Source organism: Pogona vitticeps, chromosome 6 (assembly GCF_051106095.1).
Source record: "Pogona vitticeps strain Pit_001003342236 chromosome 6, PviZW2.1, whole genome shotgun sequence".
NCBI lineage: Eukaryota > Metazoa > Chordata > Lepidosauria > Squamata > Agamidae > Pogona > Pogona vitticeps.
The window spans coordinates 115,976,692-115,998,243 of NC_135788.1; the positions used below are offsets into that span (position 1 = coordinate 115,976,692).

Genomic DNA, 21,552 nt, shown 5'->3' on the forward strand with positions numbered 1-21,552 from the left:
GCCCCACAGAAAGAGAGAGAAAGTCAATTATAGTAGAGAATACGCTAGGCTTTTTGAATCGGCTAATGAGGAGCCTCAGAGTGAGACATAACAGATTTGTAGATTCAGTTTTAATTAAGTTTGTTCATTATCTTGTATACGTGGGTTTTTTGTGTATGCCAATAAAGGCACTGACTGACTGTTCATAAACCAAATGATTTACAGGCATAAAAATCGTAACTCCTTTCTTCCTTTTTTCTTGCCTCAAGATATGAACAACTGTTTCGAATGCCCAGAAGGTAATTATCCAAACAAGGAGAAAACACATTGCCTCCAAAAATATCTAAACTTCTTGTCTTATGGTGAACCTTTGGGCATGAGTGTGGCTCTTCTGGCTTTTGGGCTTTCTGCAACGACAGCTTTGGTGCTCGGAGTCTTTATCAAGCATCGGAACACGCCCATCGTCAAAGCCAACAACCAGACCCTCACCTACACTTTGCTCATCTCCCTCTTACTCTGCTTCCTCTGTTCCTTCCTTTTCATCGGCCAACCCAAGATGCTTTCCTGCTATTTAAGGCAAACTGCTTTTGGAATCATCTTCTCAGTAGCCATTTCTTCTGTCCTAGCAAAAACTATCCTTGTAATTCTAGCTTTCATGGCCACTAAGCCAGGAACACAGATAAGAAAATGGGTGGGGAAAAGACTGTCATATTCTATTGTTTTCTGCTGCACATTTATCCAAGCAAGTATTTGTGTAATATGGCTATATATTGATGCTCCATTCCCACAGCTGGACAAGCACTCTTTGCCTGAAGAAATCCTAGTGAAATGTAACGAAGGAAAGGCCAATATGTTTTATTATGTTCTTGGCTACATGGCGTTTCTGGCTCTCCTGAGTTTCATTGTTGCTTTCTTTGCTCGGAAACTGCCAGACACATTTAATGAAGCCAAGTTTATCACCTTCAGCATGTTGGTCTTTTGCAGTGTGTGGGTGTCTTTTGTACCAACCTACCTGAGCACCAAAGGGAAATACATGGTGGCTGTGGAGATCTTCTCGATCTTGGCCTCCAGCACTGGATTACTCTGTTTCATCTTCTTCCCCAAGATGTATATAATTGTCTTGAGGCCTGAATTGAACAACAAAGAACAACTAGTACGGCATGATAAGGAAAGAAGTACTTGAAATCTCTGTTGTGATGTTACAAAACAGTGGTTTTAACCTGCAGGGGGATATAAGAATGTAGACTTAAAACAGCTTTCCTTTCCAAACATCATTTGTCCTGGTTTAGTCCATGAGATCATTCCTTTTTAGGAATATTATTTCATTTATTGAAGACTGAAAAACGATATCATTTTCTGGAGTAGTTCTCTAAAGCAGTGGTCCCCAACCTTGGGCCTCCAGCTGTTCTTGGATTACAACTCCCAGAAGCCTTCACCACCACCTCTGCTGGCCAGGATTTCTGGGACTCAAAGTCCAAGAACATCTGGAGGCCCAAGGTTGAGGACCACTGCTCTAAAGGATGTGTGAAGCAGAAATTGGAAATTATAAGGGAAACTGACCTTAGGGTCTTGACTCTCTTAGCGTACCACAATTTCCTCTGGATCTTATAATTTCTTATTTATCACACTGGATATTAAAAATACTTCTCTTCTCCTCTTATTTTCCTTCGTTCAGCCTATTTTTTTCCTCAAAAAAAATTATGGAGTGGAAAAATTCTATAGCCTTGATTCTGTTGCTTCACAATTTCATCAAAACTAACAATTAAATCAAATGTGGGTGTTCTTGCTCTGGCAAAATGATACAATAAATATTTAGTGTTTTTAACCAAAGCTTGGTCTTTCCCAACTTGGTCTGCTCAAAATGTTTTTAGTGACTCAACCAACATAACAGATTGACCAAAATGAGTGACAAGCCCCACTTCCTTCCATATTGTCCAGTTTCTTCTATATTTCATATGGAAATGGGCAAAGATCATGGCCCTAACTTATGATAAAGTCTATTTTACACCTGTTGAAGAGCAACCTTGACAATTGCATTGTGTTCACGTGAGAAGTTGTTAACTGATGGAATGAGGATTCAACTTTTGAAATGTTCCCTTGCTTTGTGTTTCTTTGTGAGTGGCAACAAGCACAATAGGGTATCCTGTAGACCATCTTGACTGCTGCCATTTGTCTTGTCAGCATCCGGACTGCCCTTTGCTTTGTAAAGGTTAGCACCCCTTTTCCTGCTGGCAACGCGGGTATGATATTGTGCAGCAATACAGAAGCACAATACCCACATTCATAAAACAAATGTGTGTGTTTTTATGAATTGAATGCAAGCATGAAATTGGAGGAGTAGCTCATTCCGAAGGGACTAATCCTTATGTTGAGTTATCTTTCTGCTACTTCTCTTCAAATTTGACTACAATGTAATGTGCTGTGTATTCCATACACATTTTTTAAAAAAAATTAAACCTAGCCTCAAAATTAGGGCCAAAATGAAGAACTTGAAGAAGAGAGCAGGAATAACTAATAAACCTGTAACTAAAATAACACTGAGGTCAGCATGAATGTTGACTTAAAAAACAGCAACACATAAAAGGTAATAAAATATTAAAAGGCTGTGTTGTAAAGAGGATTGGGAAATGGAGACTGAAGGAAAGAGACGCACAAGCTACAGTAGACTTAAACTTTTACCCATCTCCAAGAAACTTTTTTCAAAACCTTTTCTCCTGCTGAAAAACAACTAAGAGCAAAAAAGTAGATTTTTCTTTTCCACTATGGTGAGGAGGGCTACTAAAGCTCTAGTTATCCAAGAATTGTTTTCTTTCTCCTCTTCCCAATTTTAGTCTTTTCCTTATACGTCACTTTTTCTGAATACTTGGGGATAAAATGGCTGAAATCTAGTAGAAACTCATAACCAGAGAAGGCCCATTGAATCAGTGGGGAATTGGTGAGTTATCTCATCATGCGCTTCTAGTTGCAGCTTTCTACTGATTTTCAGGCATTATCTGACTTTCCTTCGTGTTTTAGACCTCTACATGAGAAATCCAGACAGATCTGGACCTAATTAAAGCAGATTAGCCTGTAAATGTAAAGGTAAAGGTTCCCCTTGACAATTTTCGTCCAGTCGTGTTCGACTCTAGGGGGCGGTGCTCATCCCCGTTTCCAAGCCATAGAGCCAGCGTTTGTCCGAAGACAATCTTCCGTGGTCACATGGCCAGTGCGACTTAGACACGGAACGCTGTTACCTTCCCACCGAGGCGGTCCCTATTTATCTACTTGCATTTGCGTGCTTTCGAACCGCTAGGTTGGCGGGAGCTGGGACAAGCAACGGGCGCTCACTCCGTTGCGTGGATTCGATCTTACGACTGCTTGGTCTTCTGACCCTGCAGCACAGGCTTCTGCGGTTTAGCCCACAGCGCCACCACGTCCCATGAGATTAGCCTGACCCCTGCATAATTTTAAGGTATTGGCCATGGCATGCTTTACTCTGCCATTGTTCTGGTTGCGTAGTTGCAAAAGGTTCGACATTAGTCCTTCTATTCTAGGTATTCTAATTTTCCTGCTTCTTAAGAGTCCCTTGAGGTGACCTTTTGCTTGTTGTTCCTGGATCACCAGAAAAGAAGGAATCTAATAAACAAGTTTTTCACCCAAAGGTTGCTTCTGCTGATAGTGAAAGGAAGACCTAAAGGTGGCAGGAATTATACCGTCCCTTATGATTATCAAAATAATTATAATGAATTAACCATAATACTCCAGCGTCTTCCCCAGGAAATCAACACGTCTAAAATCCACGTCTAAAAACCAGGCTGCCTTTGACAACTAAGAGGCAAGGAGATTCCTCTCAGTTGGATTGTTTACAATCCGGCCATATGACGGACAGGAATGGATGGGAGAGAATATTGAATTTCACTCTGTTCAGACCAGGCTTACACAAATACTGATGCTGTGGATGGAAACCTAGAAATATTCACTCTCCTAGAGAAATTTTAGCACCAACAGGTTACAGCATGAAATGTTGCTGCTGCTGCTTCTGTTGTTCTTCCTGATCTTTCAGGTGACACACGTTGTGCATGTACATGGAGCGCCTGCAAGCTGTGTATCATCAAAGGCACATTCTATTCCACATGAGTGGCGCCAGCCAAAGGAACTCGTCATTGGTGGGATTGTGTCTCATACCCGTAGTTTTGTTTCCAATGTTCTGTTCAATAAGCATCCTTCTCAGGAATCAATTGAATTGCCAGGGTAAGGAATTTTTCCCCATAACCATGTCATGAATGTTTGTGTGTTATTTTAGAGATGGTGAGATGGTTAGGCTTGGAGGGTGGCAAATAGCGCTGATGCTCTCTCTCTCTCTCTCTCTCTCTCTCTCTCTCTCTCTCTCTCTGTGTGTGTGTGTGTGTGTGTGTGCTGAATGAGGGGCGGAACACACACCAGGTCAGTGAATGAATGGGATATCCATGACATTGTTTCCCACATTGGATTCCTCCATGATTTAGGCACCTGGCTGGTGGGAGTTCAATTCCCCACTGTGCCTCCTTAACAGGGGTAGACTTGATGACCCATAGCATCCCTTCCAGCTCTGCAGTCCTACGATGATGATGATGATGATGATGATGATGATGATGATGATGATGATTGCACTCAACCCACCTCTTTCTCAAAAATCTTTTAATCTGTCTTTATCAGAATGATCTTTTGTTTCAATCAATGTTAGTTAGTTAGTTAGGCATCCTTCAGTCTCGAAAGACTATGGTAGCGTGCTCTGTATGGAGGGCTTGGAACAGCGCCTAGTGTGGCTGAGAAGGCCAATTCGAGAGTGACAGTCCCTTCCACACTGAAGACAAATCCAGTCTGTCCCCTGTCCGGCTCCCTGGTTTTGCTGCTTTTGTGACTTCCTCTTTGCCTCGGCCTGCTGGGCAAGGGTCTCTTCAAATTGGGAGAGGCCGTGATGCACCGCCTGCCTCCAGGCTGAACGCTCAGATGTCAGGTTTTCCCATCTGTTGAGATCTATTCCTAAGGCCTTCAGATCTCGCTTGCAGATGTCCTTGTATCGCAGTTGTGGTCTCCCTCTGGGGCGCTTTCCCTGCACTAATTCTCCATAGAGGAGATCCTTTGGAATCCGACCATCAGCCATTCTCACGACGTGCCCGAGCCAACGTAGACGTCGCTGTTTCAGTAATGTGTTCATGCTGAAAATTCCAGCTCGTTCTAGGACTACTCTGTTTGGAACTTTGTCCTGCCAGGTGATGCCAAAAATCCGTCGGAGGCAACGCATATGGAAGGTGTTCAGCTTCCTCTCCTGCCGTGCACAAAGAGTCCATGACTCACTGCAGTACAGGAGTGTGCTTAGAACACAGGCTCTATAAACCTGGATCTTCGTATGTGTCGTCAGCTTCTTATTGAGCCATACTCTCTTTGTGAGTCTAGAGAACATGGTGGCTGCTTTGCCAATGCGTTTATCCAGCTCGACATCTAGAGAGAGGGTGTCAGAGATGGTTGAGCCGAGGTACACAAAGTCATGAACAACCTCCAATTCTTGTGTGGAGATGGTAATAGAGGGAGGTGAGTCCACGCCCTGGCCCATGACTTGTGTTTTCTTCAGGCTGATTGTTAGTCCAAAGTCTTGGCAGGCCTTGCTGAAACGATTCATGAGTTGTTGGAGGTCTTCAGCAGAGTGGGCAACAATGGCTGCATCATCTGCGAAGAGGAAGTCCCGCATGCATTTCAGTTGGACTTTGGTCTTCGCTCTCAATCTAGAGAGATTAAAGAGCTTTCCGTCTGATCTAGTCCGGAGATAGACGCCCTCGGTTGCGGATCCAAAGGCATGCTTCAGCATGACAGCAAAAAAGATCCCAAAAAGTGTTGGTGCGAGGACACAGCCCTGTTTCACTCCGCTTTGGATGTCAAAGGGGTCTGATGTTGAGCCGTCAAAAACTACAGTGCCTTTCATTCCCTCATGGAAGGATCTGATGATGTTAAGGAGACGAGGTGGACATCCAATCTTGGGAAGTATTTTAAAAAGGCCATCCCTGCTAACCAGATCAAATGCTTTTGTAAGGTCTATGAAGGCCACTAAGAGTGGCTGTTGTTGTTCCCTACATTTCTCCTGCAGCTGTCGGAGGGAGAATACCATGTCAGTGGTGGATCTGTTAGCTCGAAAGCCGCACTGTGATTCTGGATAGACTCTATCTGCAAGCACCTGGAGCCTCTTCAGCACAACACGGGCAAGCAGCTTCCCTACCACACTAAGAAGAGAGATGCCCCGGTAGTTATTGCAGTCACCCCTGTCTCCTTTGTTCTTGTACAATGTGATAATGTTTGCATCCTTCATGTCCTGTGGGACTCCACCTTCCCTCCAGCAGAGACAGAAGACCTCGTACAGTTCGGAGGTGATGATCTCCTTACAGCATTTCAGCACTTCAGCGGGGATGTTATCCTTTCCAGGTGCCTTGCCGGAGGCGAGGGAGTCCAAGGCTGCTTTTATTTCTGCTAGGGTTGGTTCACTGTCCAGCTCTTCCAAGATAGGCAGGCACTCAATGTTATTTAAAGCTTCTTCGGTTACTACATTCTCTCTGGAATACAGCTCAGAGTAGTGCTGTACCCAGCGTTCCATCTGCTGTGCTCGGTCCTGGATGAGCACACCTGTAGCAGACTTCAGGGGAGCAGATTTCTTCTGTACTGGACCTAAGGCCTGCTTGATACCGTCATACATTCCTTTGATGTTACCTGTGTCCGCTGCTAACTGTATCTGAGAGCAGAGCTGGAGCCAATAATTGTTGGAGCATCTCCTGGCAGCCTGTTGGACTTGACTGCGAGCAGCTCGAAGAGCTTGCAAGTTGTACTCACTAGGACAGGCTTTGTATGCTGCTAGAGCTCTTCTCTTATCCTCGATGGCTGGCATTAACTCCTCTGAATGGGCTTCGAACCAGTCAGCCATCTTTTTGGTCTTCTTGCCAAAGGTGGACAGGGCGGTGTTATAGACAGTGTTCTTGAAGTGTTCCCATCGTTCAGGTGCATTTGCATTAGCCGGACCTGGAAGGACTTCCTCAAGTGCTTGGGCAAATTCCTTCACTTTTCTTTGATCACAAGTCTTGATGATGTCAATGCGTGGTCTTCCTTCCTTTTTCGTGTGATATACTCTCTTTGTTCGTAGTTTTACTCTACTACACACCAGGGAGTGATCAGTATCACAATCAGCACTCTGGTAACTGCGTGTGATCGTAATACTAGGAAGGCTGGAACGTCTAGTGAGGATTAGATCGAGCTGATGCCAATGCTTGGATCTTGGATGCCTCCAGGAAACTCTGTGTTGCAGCTTCGTGTTAAAGAATGTGTTGCTGACACAGAGACCATAATAGCAGCAAAACTCCAGCAAGCGTTGGCCATTTTCATTCATCTTTCCAATGCCGAAATGGCCTAGACAAGTGGGCCAAGAATTATGATCAGCACCCACTCTAGCGTTAAAGTCTCCAAGAATGAACAGTGCCTCTCTTTCAGGGACTTTTTGGATAGTAGCTGCCAGATCGTCATAGAATTTGTCTTTCACTTCTGGAGTGGATGACAGTGTTGGTGCATATGCGCTAATGAGGGTTACTGGTCCTGCTGATGAGTGGAGCTGCAGAGACAGGATTCTTTCACTCCCCACAGTAGGTGGAACAATGCATCTCAGGAGAGTATTTCTGACTGCAAAGCCAACACCATATTCCCTGGTCTCATTCGATGGTTTTCCCTGCCAGAAGAATGAGAAGTTTTTTTCTTTGACAGATCCTGAGTCTGGCAGTCTTGTCTCTTGTAAGGCAACAATGTCCATCTGCAGTCTACTCAGTTCCATGTCAATGACAGCTGTCTTGCGCACATCGTCTATTTCTTGCAGGTCGTTAGGAAAGCCGTAGTCAGGAAGGCCAGGGGTCATTGTCCGTACATTCCAGGTGCCCAGCTTAAGGGCAGAAATTTTCTTACGATTGTTGCATGGTGCACGGTTATCGATCTGCTTGTCGGGTTTGACCCTAAACCCCACGCACCCCGTGAAGTTAACAGACCGTGGCGAGGTAGCACCTTACTGGCTGGGGGCTGCCCAGCTTAAGGCGGGCGGTATCTACCTAGTGAGGTGCAATGACCTCTCCCACCGTCAGAAGTAGCCCCTGGCGTCCTGCTCCACGCCAATTGAGCAAAGACTTATAACCGGTAACTGCTACTTCCCGTGTTGTTTCGACGCTGTATGCGAAGCTGGAGTGTCCTCTCCAGAGCACGAAGCCTGGGTAAAATAATATGGAGGATAGGCTGTTACCCAAGCAGCAAATCCCCCCTCTCCACGTCACTGAAATGGTCCAGTGGAGAGGCAAGAGCCAATACAACTGGTTCCAGCAACGTCGCAGGAGTTGGCAGAGTGACACAAAGTGCCTCCGGGACTCCGGCTCCGGATTTTGCCTCGAGGTTATCTCCTGAAGCCTTTTCCATAAGTGGATATAGCCACAAGGCAGTGGAGGTTTAAATTTGGAGTTTTCCTTCTCCTAGATGGGCTGCCTTCCAGGGCTGACGAGCCCCACCTACCCGGCCTGATCTCTAATGGTGTGGAAGTATGATCTGACCTTTAAAAGTATACTCCCCCAGGTGTACGAGATGTTAGTTGGTTTTCCTACTTACAAAATTTGGATAAAAAGTAGGATTAGAGAGTTTCACATGCCATTAGACACACTATCCTGCACATCCTCCTTTAGAGCTGAGGCTCTGCCTTTGCTCAGGTGATTTCTATTTACCAAATTAGGATTGGAGATAGAGTTAGAGTATTTGAGAATATCGCGCGCCGTTAGGCGCGCGGTCCAGCCACTTCCCAGTTTAAAAAAAAGCAGGCCCTCCCTCTTGGCCCAGGGAGAAAACAGCAACTCCCCCGCCCAACAGACAAAGGCTTCAGCACAACACCCATAGAAACGCACCTGGGCTTCGTCCAGGCCTAAACCTCCTAAGGGAATGGAGGCAGGGTCCAGCCACTTCCCAGTTTAAAAAAAAGCAGGCCCTCCCTCTTGGCCCAGGGAGAAAACAGCAACTCCCCCCCCCAACAGACAAAGGCTTCAGCACAACACCCATAGAAACGCACCTGGGCTTCGTCCAGGCCTAAACCTCCTAAGGGAATGGAGGCAGGGTCCAGCCACTTCCCAGTTTAAAAAAAAGCAGGCCCTCCCTCTTGGCCCAGGGAGAAAACAGCAACTCCCCCGCCCAACAGACAAAGGCTTCAGCACAACACCCATAGAAACGCACCTGGGCTTCGTCCAGGCCTAAACCTCCTAAGGGAATGGAGGCAGGGTCCAGCCACTTCCCAGTTTAAAAAAAAGCAGGCCCTCCCTCTTGGCCCAGGGAGAAAACAGCAACTCCCCCCCCCAACAGACAAAGGCTTCAGCACAACACCCATAGAAACGCACCTGGGCTTCGTCCAGGCCTAAACCTCCTAAGGGAATGGAGGCAGGGTCCAGCCACTTCCCAGTTTAAAAAAAAGCAGGCCCTCCCTCTTGGCCCAGGGAGAAAACAGCAACTCCCCCGCCCAACAGACAAAGGCTTCAGCACAACACCCATAGAAACGCACCTGGGCTTCGTCCAGGCCTAAACCTCCTAAGGGAATGGAGGCAGGGTCCAGCCACTTCCCAGTTTAAAAAAAAGCAGGCCCTCCCTCTTGGCCCAGGGAGAAAACAGCAACTCCCCCGCCCAACAGACAAAGGCTTCAGCACAACACCCATAGAAACGCACCTGGGCTTCGTCCAGGCCTAAACCTCCTAAGGGAATGGAGGCAGGGTCCAGCCACTTCCCAGTTTAAAAAAAAGCAGGCCCTCCCTCTTGGCCCAGGGAGAAAACAGCAACTCCCCCGCCCAACAGACAAAGGCTTCAGCACAACACCCATAGAAACGCACCTGGGCTTCGTCCAGGCCTAAACCTCCTAAGGGAATGGAGGCAGGGTCCAGCCACTTCCCAGTTTAAAAAAAAGCAGGCCCTCCCTCTTGGCCCAGGGAGAAAACAGCAACTCCCCCGCCCAACAGACAAAGGCTTCAGCACAACACCCATAGAAACGCACCTGGGCTTCGTCCAGGCCTAAACCTCCTAAGGGAATGGAGGCAGGGTCCAGCCACTTCCCAGTTTAAAAAAAAGCAGGCCCTCCCTCTTGGCCCAGGGAGAAAACAGCAACTCCCCCGCCCAACAGACAAAGGCTTCAGCACAACACCCATAGAAACGCACCTGGGCTTCGTCCAGGCCTAAACCTCCTAAGGGAATGGAGGCAGGGTCCAGCCACTTCCCAGTTTAAAAAAAAGCAGGCCCTCCCTCTTGGCCCAGGGAGAAAACAGCAACTCCCCCGCCCAACAGACAAAGGCTTCAGCACAACACCCATAGAAACGCACCTGGGCTTCGTCCAGGCCTAAACCTCCTAAGGGAATGGAGGCAGGGTCCAGCCACTTCCCAGTTTAAAAAAAAGCAGGCCCTCCCTCTTGGCCCAGGGAGAAAACAGCAACTCCCCCGCCCAACAGACAAAGGCTTCAGCACAACACCCATAGAAACGCACCTGGGCTTCGTCCAGGCCTAAACCTCCTAAGGGAATGGAGGCAGGGTCCAGCCACTTCCCAGTTTAAAAAAAAGCAGGCCCTCCCTCTTGGCCCAGGGAGAAAACAGCAACTCCCCCGCCCAACAGACAAAGGCTTCAGCACAACACCCATAGAAACGCACCTGGGCTTCGTCCAGGCCTAAACCTCCTAAGGGAATGGAGGCAGGGTCCAGCCACTTCCCAGTTTAAAAAAAAGCAGGCCCTCCCTCTTGGCCCAGGGAGAAAACAGCAACTCCCCCGCCCAACAGACAAAGGCTTCAGCACAACACCCATAGAAACGCACCTGGGCTTCGTCCAGGCCTAAACCTCCTAAGGGAATGGAGGCAGGGTCCAGCCACTTCCCAGTTTAAAAAAAAGCAGGCCCTCCCTCTTGGCCCAGGGAGAAAACAGCAACTCCCCCGCCCAACAGACAAAGGCTTCAGCACAACACCCATAGAAACGCACCTGGGCTTCGTCCAGGCCTAAACCTCCTAAGGGAATGGAGGCAGGGTCCAGCCACTTCCCAGTTTAAAAAAAAGCAGGCCCTCCCTCTTGGCCCAGGGAGAAAACAGCAACTCCCCCGCCCAACAGACAAAGGCTTCAGCACAACACCCATAGAAACGCACCTGGGCTTCGTCCAGGCCTAAACCTCCTAAGGGAATGGAGGCAGGGTCCAGCCACTTCCCAGTTTAAAAAAAAGCAGGCCCTCCCTCTTGGCCCAGGGAGAAAACAGCAACTCCCCCGCCCAACAGACAAAGGCTTCAGCACAACACCCATAGAAACGCACCTGGGCTTCGTCCAGGCCTAAACCTCCTAAGGGAATGGAGGCAGGGTCCAGCCACTTCCCAGTTTAAAAAAAAGCAGGCCCTCCCTCTTGGCCCAGGGAGAAAACAGCAACTCCCCCGCCCAACAGACAAAGGCTTCAGCACAACACCCATAGAAACGCACCTGGGCTTCGTCCAGGCCTAAACCTCCTAAGGGAATGGAGGCAGGGTCCAGCCACTTCCCAGTTTAAAAAAAAGCAGGCCCTCCCTCTTGGCCCAGGGAGAAAACAGCAACTCCCCCGCCCAACAGACAAAGGCTTCAGCACAACACCCATAGAAACGCACCTGGGCTTCGTCCAGGCCTAAACCTCCTAAGGGAATGGAGGCAGGGTCCAGCCACTTCCCAGTTTAAAAAAAAGCAGGCCCTCCCTCTTGGCCCAGGGAGAAAACAGCAACTCCCCCGCCCAACAGACAAAGGCTTCAGCACAACACCCATAGAAACGCACCTGGGCTTCGTCCAGGCCTAAACCTCCTAAGGGAATGGAGGCAGGGTCCAGCCACTTCCCAGTTTAAAAAAAAGCAGGCCCTCCCTCTTGGCCCAGGGAGAAAACAGCAACTCCCCCGCCCAACAGACAAAGGCTTCAGCACAACACCCATAGAAACGCACCTGGGCTTCGTCCAGGCCTAAACCTCCTAAGGGAATGGAGGCAGGGTCCAGCCACTTCCCAGTTTAAAAAAAAGCAGGCCCTCCCTCTTGGCCCAGGGAGAAAACAGCAACTCCCCCGCCCAACAGACAAAGGCTTCAGCACAACACCCATAGAAACGCACCTGGGCTTCGTCCAGGCCTAAACCTCCTAAGGGAATGGAGGCAGGGTCCAGCCACTTCCCAGTTTAAAAAAAAGCAGGCCCTCCCTCTTGGCCCAGGGAGAAAACAGCAACTCCCCCGCCCAACAGACAAAGGCTTCAGCACAACACCCATAGAAACGCACCTGGGCTTCGTCCAGGCCTAAACCTCCTAAGGGAATGGAGGCAGGGTCCAGCCACTTCCCAGTTTAAAAAAAAGCAGGCCCTCCCTCTTGGCCCAGGGAGAAAACAGCAACTCCCCCGCCCAACAGACAAAGGCTTCAGCACAACACCCATAGAAACGCACCTGGGCTTCGTCCAGGCCTAAACCTCCTAAGGGAATGGAGGCAGGGTCCAGCCACTTCCCAGTTTAAAAAAAAGCAGGCCCTCCCTCTTGGCCCAGGGAGAAAACAGCAACTCCCCCGCCCAACAGACAAAGGCTTCAGCACAACACCCATAGAAACGCACCTGGGCTTCGTCCAGGCCTAAACCTCCTAAGGGAATGGAGGCAGGGTCCAGCCACTTCCCAGTTTAAAAAAAAGCAGGCCCTCCCTCTTGGCCCAGGGAGAAAACAGCAACTCCCCCGCCCAACAGACAAAGGCTTCAGCACAACACCCATAGAAACGCACCTGGGCTTCGTCCAGGCCTAAACCTCCTAAGGGAATGGAGGCAGGGTCCAGCCACTTCCCAGTTTAAAAAAAAGCAGGCCCTCCCTCTTGGCCCAGGGAGAAAACAGCAACTCCCCCGCCCAACAGACAAAGGCTTCAGCACAACACCCATAGAAACGCACCTGGGCTTCGTCCAGGCCTAAACCTCCTAAGGGAATGGAGGCAGGGTCCAGCCACTTCCCAGTTTAAAAAAAAGCAGGCCCTCCCTCTTGGCCCAGGGAGAAAACAGCAACTCCCCCGCCCAACAGACAAAGGCTTCAGCACAACACCCATAGAAACGCACCTGGGCTTCGTCCAGGCCTAAACCTCCTAAGGGAATGGAGGCAGGGTCCAGCCACTTCCCAGTTTAAAAAAAAGCAGGCCCTCCCTCTTGGCCCAGGGAGAAAACAGCAACTCCCCCGCCCAACAGACAAAGGCTTCAGCACAACACCCATAGAAACGCACCTGGGCTTCGTCCAGGCCTAAACCTCCTAAGGGAATGGAGGCAGGGTCCAGCCACTTCCCAGTTTAAAAAAAAGCAGGCCCTCCCTCTTGGCCCAGGGAGAAAACAGCAACTCCCCCGCCCAACAGACAAAGGCTTCAGCACAACACCCATAGAAACGCACCTGGGCTTCGTCCAGGCCTAAACCTCCTAAGGGAATGGAGGCAGGGTCCAGCCACTTCCCAGTTTAAAAAAAAGCAGGCCCTCCCTCTTGGCCCAGGGAGAAAACAGCAACTCCCCCGCCCAACAGACAAAGGCTTCAGCACAACACCCATAGAAACGCACCTGGGCTTCGTCCAGGCCTAAACCTCCTAAGGGAATGGAGGCAGGGTCCAGCCACTTCCCAGTTTAAAAAAAAGCAGGCCCTCCCTCTTGGCCCAGGGAGAAAACAGCAACTCCCCCGCCCAACAGACAAAGGCTTCAGCACAACACCCATAGAAACGCACCTGGGCTTCGTCCAGGCCTAAACCTCCTAAGGGAATGGAGGCAGGGTCCAGCCACTTCCCAGTTTAAAAAAAAGCAGGCCCTCCCTCTTGGCCCAGGGAGAAAACAGCAACTCCCCCGCCCAACAGACAAAGGCTTCAGCACAACACCCATAGAAACGCACCTGGGCTTCGTCCAGGCCTAAACCTCCTAAGGGAATGGAGGCAGGGTCCAGCCACTTCCCAGTTTAAAAAAAAGCAGGCCCTCCCTCTTGGCCCAGGGAGAAAACAGCAACTCCCCCGCCCAACAGACAAAGGCTTCAGCACAACACCCATAGAAACGCACCTGGGCTTCGTCCAGGCCTAAACCTCCTAAGGGAATGGAGGCAGGGTCCAGCCACTTCCCAGTTTAAAAAAAAGCAGGCCCTCCCTCTTGGCCCAGGGAGAAAACAGCAACTCCCCCGCCCAACAGACAAAGGCTTCAGCACAACACCCATAGAAACGCACCTGGGCTTCGTCCAGGCCTAAACCTCCTAAGGGAATGGAGGCAGGGTCCAGCCACTTCCCAGTTTAAAAAAAAGCAGGCCCTCCCTCTTGGCCCAGGGAGAAAACAGCAACTCCCCCGCCCAACAGACAAAGGCTTCAGCACAACACCCATAGAAACGCACCTGGGCTTCGTCCAGGCCTAAACCTCCTAAGGGAATGGAGGCAGGGTCCAGCCACTTCCCAGTTTAAAAAAAAGCAGGCCCTCCCTCTTGGCCCAGGGAGAAAACAGCAACTCCCCCGCCCAACAGACAAAGGCTTCAGCACAACACCCATAGAAACGCACCTGGGCTTCGTCCAGGCCTAAACCTCCTAAGGGAATGGAGGCAGGGTCCAGCCACTTCCCAGTTTAAAAAAAAGCAGGCCCTCCCTCTTGGCCCAGGGAGAAAACAGCAACTCCCCCGCCCAACAGACAAAGGCTTCAGCACAACACCCATAGAAACGCACCTGGGCTTCGTCCAGGCCTAAACCTCCTAAGGGAATGGAGGCAGGGTCCAGCCACTTCCCAGTTTAAAAAAAAGCAGGCCCTCCCTCTTGGCCCAGGGAGAAAACAGCAACTCCCCCGCCCAACAGACAAAGGCTTCAGCACAACACCCATAGAAACGCACCTGGGCTTCGTCCAGGCCTAAACCTCCTAAGGGAATGGAGGCAGGGTCCAGCCACTTCCCAGTTTAAAAAAAAGCAGGCCCTCCCTCTTGGCCCAGGGAGAAAACAGCAACTCCCCCGCCCAACAGACAAAGGCTTCAGCACAACACCCATAGAAACGCACCTGGGCTTCGTCCAGGCCTAAACCTCCTAAGGGAATGGAGGCAGGGTCCAGCCACTTCCCAGTTTAAAAAAAAGCAGGCCCTCCCTCTTGGCCCAGGGAGAAAACAGCAACTCCCCCGCCCAACAGACAAAGGCTTCAGCACAACACCCATAGAAACGCACCTGGGCTTCGTCCAGGCCTAAACCTCCTAAGGGAATGGAGGCAGGGTCCAGCCACTTCCCAGTTTAAAAAAAAGCAGGCCCTCCCTCTTGGCCCAGGGAGAAAACAGCAACTCCCCCGCCCAACAGACAAAGGCTTCAGCACAACACCCATAGAAACGCACCTGGGCTTCGTCCAGGCCTAAACCTCCTAAGGGAATGGAGGCAGGGTCCAGCCACTTCCCAGTTTAAAAAAAAGCAGGCCCTCCCTCTTGGCCCAGGGAGAAAACAGCAACTCCCCCGCCCAACAGACAAAGGCTTCAGCACAACACCCATAGAAACGCACCTGGGCTTCGTCCAGGCCTAAACCTCCTAAGGGAATGGAGGCAGGGTCCAGCCACTTCCCAGTTTAAAAAAAAGCAGGCCCTCCCTCTTGGCCCAGGGAGAAAACAGCAACTCCCCCGCCCAACAGACAAAGGCTTCAGCACAACACCCATAGAAACGCACCTGGGCTTCGTCCAGGCCTAAACCTCCTAAGGGAATGGAGGCAGGGTCCAGCCACTTCCCAGTTTAAAAAAAAGCAGGCCCTCCCTCTTGGCCCAGGGAGAAAACAGCAACTCCCCCGCCCAACAGACAAAGGCTTCAGCACAACACCCATAGAAACGCACCTGGGCTTCGTCCAGGCCTAAACCTCCTAAGGGAATGGAGGCAGGGTCCAGCCACTTCCCAGTTTAAAAAAAAGCAGGCCCTCCCTCTTGGCCCAGGGAGAAAACAGCAACTCCCCCGCCCAACAGACAAAGGCTTCAGCACAACACCCATAGAAACGCACCTGGGCTTCGTCCAGGCCTAAACCTCCTAAGGGAATGGAGGCAGGGTCCAGCCACTTCCCAGTTTAAAAAAAAGCAGGCCCTCCCTCTTGGCCCAGGGAGAAAACAGCAACTCCCCCGCCCAACAGACAAAGGCTTCAGCACAACACCCATAGAAACGCACCTGGGCTTCGTCCAGGCCTAAACCTCCTAAGGGAATGGAGGCAGGGTCCAGCCACTTCCCAGTTTAAAAAAAAGCAGGCCCTCCCTCTTGGCCCAGGGAGAAAACAGCAACTCCCCCGCCCAACAGACAAAGGCTTCAGCACAACACCCATAGAAACGCACCTGGGCTTCGTCCAGGCCTAAACCTCCTAAGGGAATGGAGGCAGGGTCCAGCCACTTCCCAGTTTAAAAAAAAGCAGGCCCTCCCTCTTGGCCCAGGGAGAAAACAGCAACTCCCCCGCCCAACAGACAAAGGCTTCAGCACAACACCCATAGAAACGCACCTGGGCTTCGTCCAGGCCTAAACCTCCTAAGGGAATGGAGGCAGGGTCCAGCCACTTCCCAGTTTAAAAAAAAGCAGGCCCTCCCTCTTGGCCCAGGGAGAAAACAGCAACTCCCCCGCCCAACAGACAAAGGCTTCAGCACAACACCCATAGAAACGCACCTGGGCTTCGTCCAGGCCTAAACCTCCTAAGGGAATGGAGGCAGGGTCCAGCCACTTCCCAGTTTAAAAAAAAGCAGGCCCTCCCTCTTGGCCCAGGGAGAAAACAGCAACTCCCCCGCCCAACAGACAAAGGCTTCAGCACAACACCCATAGAAACGCACCTGGGCTTCGTCCAGGCCTAAACCTCCTAAGGGAATGGAGGCAGGGTCCAGCCACTTCCCAGTTTAAAAAAAAGCAGGCCCTCCCTCTTGGCCCAGGGAGAAAACAGCAACTCCCCCGCCCAACAGACAAAGGCTTCAGCACAACACCCATAGAAACGCACCTGGGCTTCGTCCAGGCCTAAACCTCCTAAGGGAATGGAGGCAGGGTCCAGCCACTTCCCAGTTTAAAAAAAAGCAGGCCCTCCCTCTTGGCCCAGGGAGAAAACAGCAACTCCCCCGCCCAACAGACAAAGGCTTCAGCACAACACCCATAGAAACGCACCTGGGCTTCGTCCAGGCCTAAACCTCCTAAGGGAATGGAGGCAGGGTCCAGCCACTTCCCAGTTTAAAAAAAAGCAGGCCCTCCCTCTTGGCCCAGGGAGAAAACAGCAACTCCCCCGCCCAACAGACAAAGGCTTCAGCACAACACCCATAGAAACGCACCTGGGCTTCGTCCAGGCCTAAACCTCCTAAGGGAATGGAGGCAGGGTCCAGCCACTTCCCAGTTTAAAAAAAAGCAGGCCCTCCCTCTTGGCCCAGGGAGAAAACAGCAACTCCCCCGCCCAACAGACAAAGGCTTCAGCACAACACCCATAGAAACGCACCTGGGCTTCGTCCAGGCCTAAACCTCCTAAGGGAATGGAGGCAGGGTCCAGCCACTTCCCAGTTTAAAAAAAAGCAGGCCCTCCCTCTTGGCCCAGGGAGAAAACAGCAACTCCCCCGCCCAACAGACAAAGGCTTCAGCACAACACCCATAGAAACGCACCTGGGCTTCGTCCAGGCCTAAACCTCCTAAGGGAATGGAGGCAGGGTCCAGCCACTTCCCAGTTTAAAAAAAAGCAGGCCCTCCCTCTTGGCCCAGGGAGAAAACAGCAACTCCCCCGCCCAACAGACAAAGGCTTCAGCACAACACCCATAGAAACGCACCTGGGCTTCGTCCAGGCCTAAACCTCCTAAGGGAATGGAGGCAGGGTCCAGCCACTTCCCAGTTTAAAAAAAAGCAGGCCCTCCCTCTTGGCCCAGGGAGAAAACAGCAACTCCCCCGCCCAACAGACAAAGGCTTCAGCACAACACCCATAGAAACGCACCTGGGCTTCGTCCAGGCCTAAACCTCCTAAGGGAATGGAGGCAGGGTCCAGCCACTTCCCAGTTTAAAAAAAAGCAGGCCCTCCCTCTTGGCCCAGGGAGAAAACAGCAACTCCCCCGCCCAACAGACAAAGGCTTCAGCACAACACCCATAGAAACGCACCTGGGCTTCGTCCAGGCCTAAACCTCCTAAGGGAATGGAGGCAGGGTCCAGCCACTTCCCAGTTTAAAAAAAAGCAGGCCCTCCCTCTTGGCCCAGGGAGAAAACAGCAACTCCCCCGCCCAACAGACAAAGGCTTCAGCACAACACCCATAGAAACGCACCTGGGCTTCGTCCAGGCCTAAACCTCCTAAGGGAATGGAGGCAGGGTCCAGCCACTTCCCAGTTTAAAAAAAAGCAGGCCCTCCCTCTTGGCCCAGGGAGAAAACAGCAACTCCCCCGCCCAACAGACAAAGGCTTCAGCACAACACCCATAGAAACGCACCTGGGCTTCGTCCAGGCCTAAACCTCCTAAGGGAATGGAGGCAGGGTCCAGCCACTTCCCAGTTTAAAAAAAAGCAGGCCCTCCCTCTTGGCCCAGGGAGAAAACAGCAACTCCCCCGCCCAACAGACAAAGGCTTCAGCACAACACCCATAGAAACGCACCTGGGCTTCGTCCAGGCCTAAACCTCCTAAGGGAATGGAGGCAGGGTCCAGCCACTTCCCAGTTTAAAAAAAAGCAGGCCCTCCCTCTTGGCCCAGGGAGAAAACAGCAACTCCCCCGCCCAACAGACAAAGGCTTCAGCACAACACCCATAGAAACGCACCTGGGCTTCGTCCAGGCCTAAACCTCCTAAGGGAATGGAGGCAGGGTCCAGCCACTTCCCAGTTTAAAAAAAAGCAGGCCCTCCCTCTTGGCCCAGGGAGAAAACAGCAACTCCCCCGCCCAACAGACAAAGGCTTCAGCACAACACCCATAGAAACGCACCTGGGCTTCGTCCAGGCCTAAACCTCCTAAGGGAATGGAGGCAGGGTCCAGCCACTTCCCAGTTTAAAAAAAAGCAGGCCCTCCCTCTTGGCCCAGGGAGAAAACAGCAACTCCCCCGCCCAACAGACAAAGGCTTCAGCACAACACCCATAGAAACGCACCTGGGCTTCGTCCAGGCCTAAACCTCCTAAGGGAATGGAGGCAGGGTCCAGCCACTTCCCAGTTTAAAAAAAAGCAGGCCCTCCCTCTTGGCCCAGGGAGAAAACAGCAACTCCCCCGCCCAACAGACAAAGGCTTCAGCACAACACCCATAGAAACGCACCTGGGCTTCGTCCAGGCCTAAACCTCCTAAGGGAATGGAGGCAGGGTCCAGCCACTTCCCAGTTTAAAAAAAAGCAGGCCCTCCCTCTTGGCCCAGGGAGAAAACAGCAACTCCCCCGCCCAACAGACAAAGGCTTCAGCACAACACCCATAGAAACGCACCTGGGCTTCGTCCAGGCCTAAACCTCCTAAGGGAATGGAGGCAGGGTCCAGCCACTTCCCAGTTTAAAAAAAAGCAGGCCCTCCCTCTTGGCCCAGGGAGAAAACAGCAACTCCCCCGCCCAACAGACAAAGGCTTCAGCACAACACCCATAGAAACGCACCTGGGCTTCGTCCAGGCCTAAACCTCCTAAGGGAATGGAGGCAGGGTCCAGCCACTTCCCAGTTTAAAAAAAAGCAGGCCCTCCCTCTTGGCCCAGGGAGAAAACAGCAACTCCCCCGCCCAACAGACAAAGGCTTCAGCACAACACCCATAGAAACGCACCTGGGCTTCGTCCAGGCCTAAACCTCCTAAGGGAATGGAGGCAGGGTCCAGCCACTTCCCAGTTTAAAAAAAAGCAGGCCCTCCCTCTTGGCCCAGGGAGAAAACAGCAACTCCCCCGCCCAACAGACAAAGGCTTCAGCACAACACCCATAGAAACGCACCTGGGCTTCGTCCAGGCCTAAACCTCCTAAGGGAATGGAGGCAGGGTCCAGCCACTTCCCAGTTTAAAAAAAAGCAGGCCCTCCCTCTTGGCCCAGGGAGAAAACAGCAACTCCCCCGCCCAACAGACAAAGGCTTCAGCACAACACCCATAGAAACGCACCTGGGCTTCGTCCAGGCCTAAACCTCCTAAGGGAATGGAGGCAGGGTCCAGCCACTTCCCAGTTTAAAAAAAAGCAGGCCCTCCCTCTTGGCCCAGGGAGAAAACAGCAACTCCCCCGCCCAACAGACAAAGGCTTCAGCACAACACCCATAGAAACGCACCTGGGCTTCGTCCAGGCCTAAACCTCCTAAGGGAATGGAGGCAGGGTCCAGCCACTTCCCAGTTTAAAAAAAAGCAGGCCCTCCCTCTTGGCCCAGGGAGAAAACAGCAACTCCCCCGCCCAACAGACAAAGGCTTCAGCACAACACCCATAGAAACGCACCTGGGCTTCGTCCAGGCCTAAACCTCCTAAGGGAATGGAGGCAGGGTCCAGCCACTTCCCAGTTTAAAAAAAAGCAGGCCCTCCCTCTTGGCCCAGGGAGAAAACAGCAACTCCCCCGCCCAACAGACAAAGGCTTCAGCACAACACCCATAGAAACGCACCTGGGCTTCGTCCAGGCCTAAACCTCCTAAGGGAATGGAGGCAGGGTCCAGCCACTTCCCAGTTTAAAAAAAAGCAGGCCCTCCCTCTTGGCCCAGGGAGAAAACAGCAACTCCCCCGCCCAACAGACAAAGGCTTCAGCACAACACCCATAGAAACGCACCTGGGCTTCGTCCAGGCCTAAACCTCCTAAGGGAATGGAGGCAGGGTCCAGCCACTTCCCAGTTTAAAAAAAAGCAGGCCCTCCCTCTTGGCCCAGGGAGAAAACAGCAACTCCCCCGCCCAACAGACAAAGGCTTCAGCACAACACCCATAGAAACGCACCTGGGCTTCGTCCAGGCCTAAACCTCCTAAGGGAATGGAGGCAGGGTCCAGCCACTTCCCAGTTTAAAAAAAAGCAGGCCCTCCCTCTTGGCCCAGGGAGAAAACAGCAACTCCCCCGCCCAACAGACAAAGGCTTCAGCACAACACCCATAGAAACGCACCTGGGCTTCGTCCAGGCCTAAACCTCCTAAGGGAATGGAGGCAGGGTCCAGCCACTTCCCAGTTTAAAAAAAAGCAGGCCCTCCCTCTTGGCCCAGGGAGAAAACAGCAACTCCCCCGCCCAACAGACAAAGGCTTCAGCACAACACCCATAGAAACGCACCTGGGCTTCGTCCAGGCCTAAACCTCCTAAGGGAATGGAGGCAGGGTCCAGCCACTTCCCAGTTTAAAAAAAAGCAGGCCCTCCCTCTTGGCCCAGGGAGAAAACAGCAACTCCCCCGCCCAACAGACAAAGGCTTCAGCACAACACCCATAGAAACGCACCTGGGCTTCGTCCAGGCCTAAACCTCCTAAGGGAATGGAGGCAGGGTCCAGCCACTTCCCAGTTTAAAAAAAAGCAGGCCCTCCCTCTTGGCCCAGGGAGAAAACAGCAACTCCCCCGCCCAACAGACAAAGGCTTCAGCACAACACCCATAGAAACGCACCTGGGCTTCGTCCAGGCCTAAACCTCCTAAGGGAATGGAGGCAGGGTCCAGCCACTTCCCAGTTTAAAAAAAAGCAGGCCCTCCCTCTTGGCCC

The 21,552-nt window shown here is 51.5% G+C and overlaps 1 protein-coding gene across 1 annotated transcript in view; it reads left to right on the forward strand.

Moving 5' to 3' along the window:
- The window catches only part of LOC110087674 (vomeronasal type-2 receptor 26-like), a 17,339-nt gene extending 15,218 nt beyond the window's left edge, over positions 1 to 2,121 (forward strand). The window contains exon 6 of the mRNA XM_073003715.2: positions 249 to 2,121. Within this exon, the coding sequence (XP_072859816.2) occupies positions 249 to 1,162 (914 nt within the window). The 3' untranslated portion in view covers positions 1,163 to 2,121. The remainder of the gene's footprint in view (positions 1 to 248) is intronic.
- The last annotated feature ends 19,431 nt before the right edge of the window (positions 2,122 to 21,552 follow it).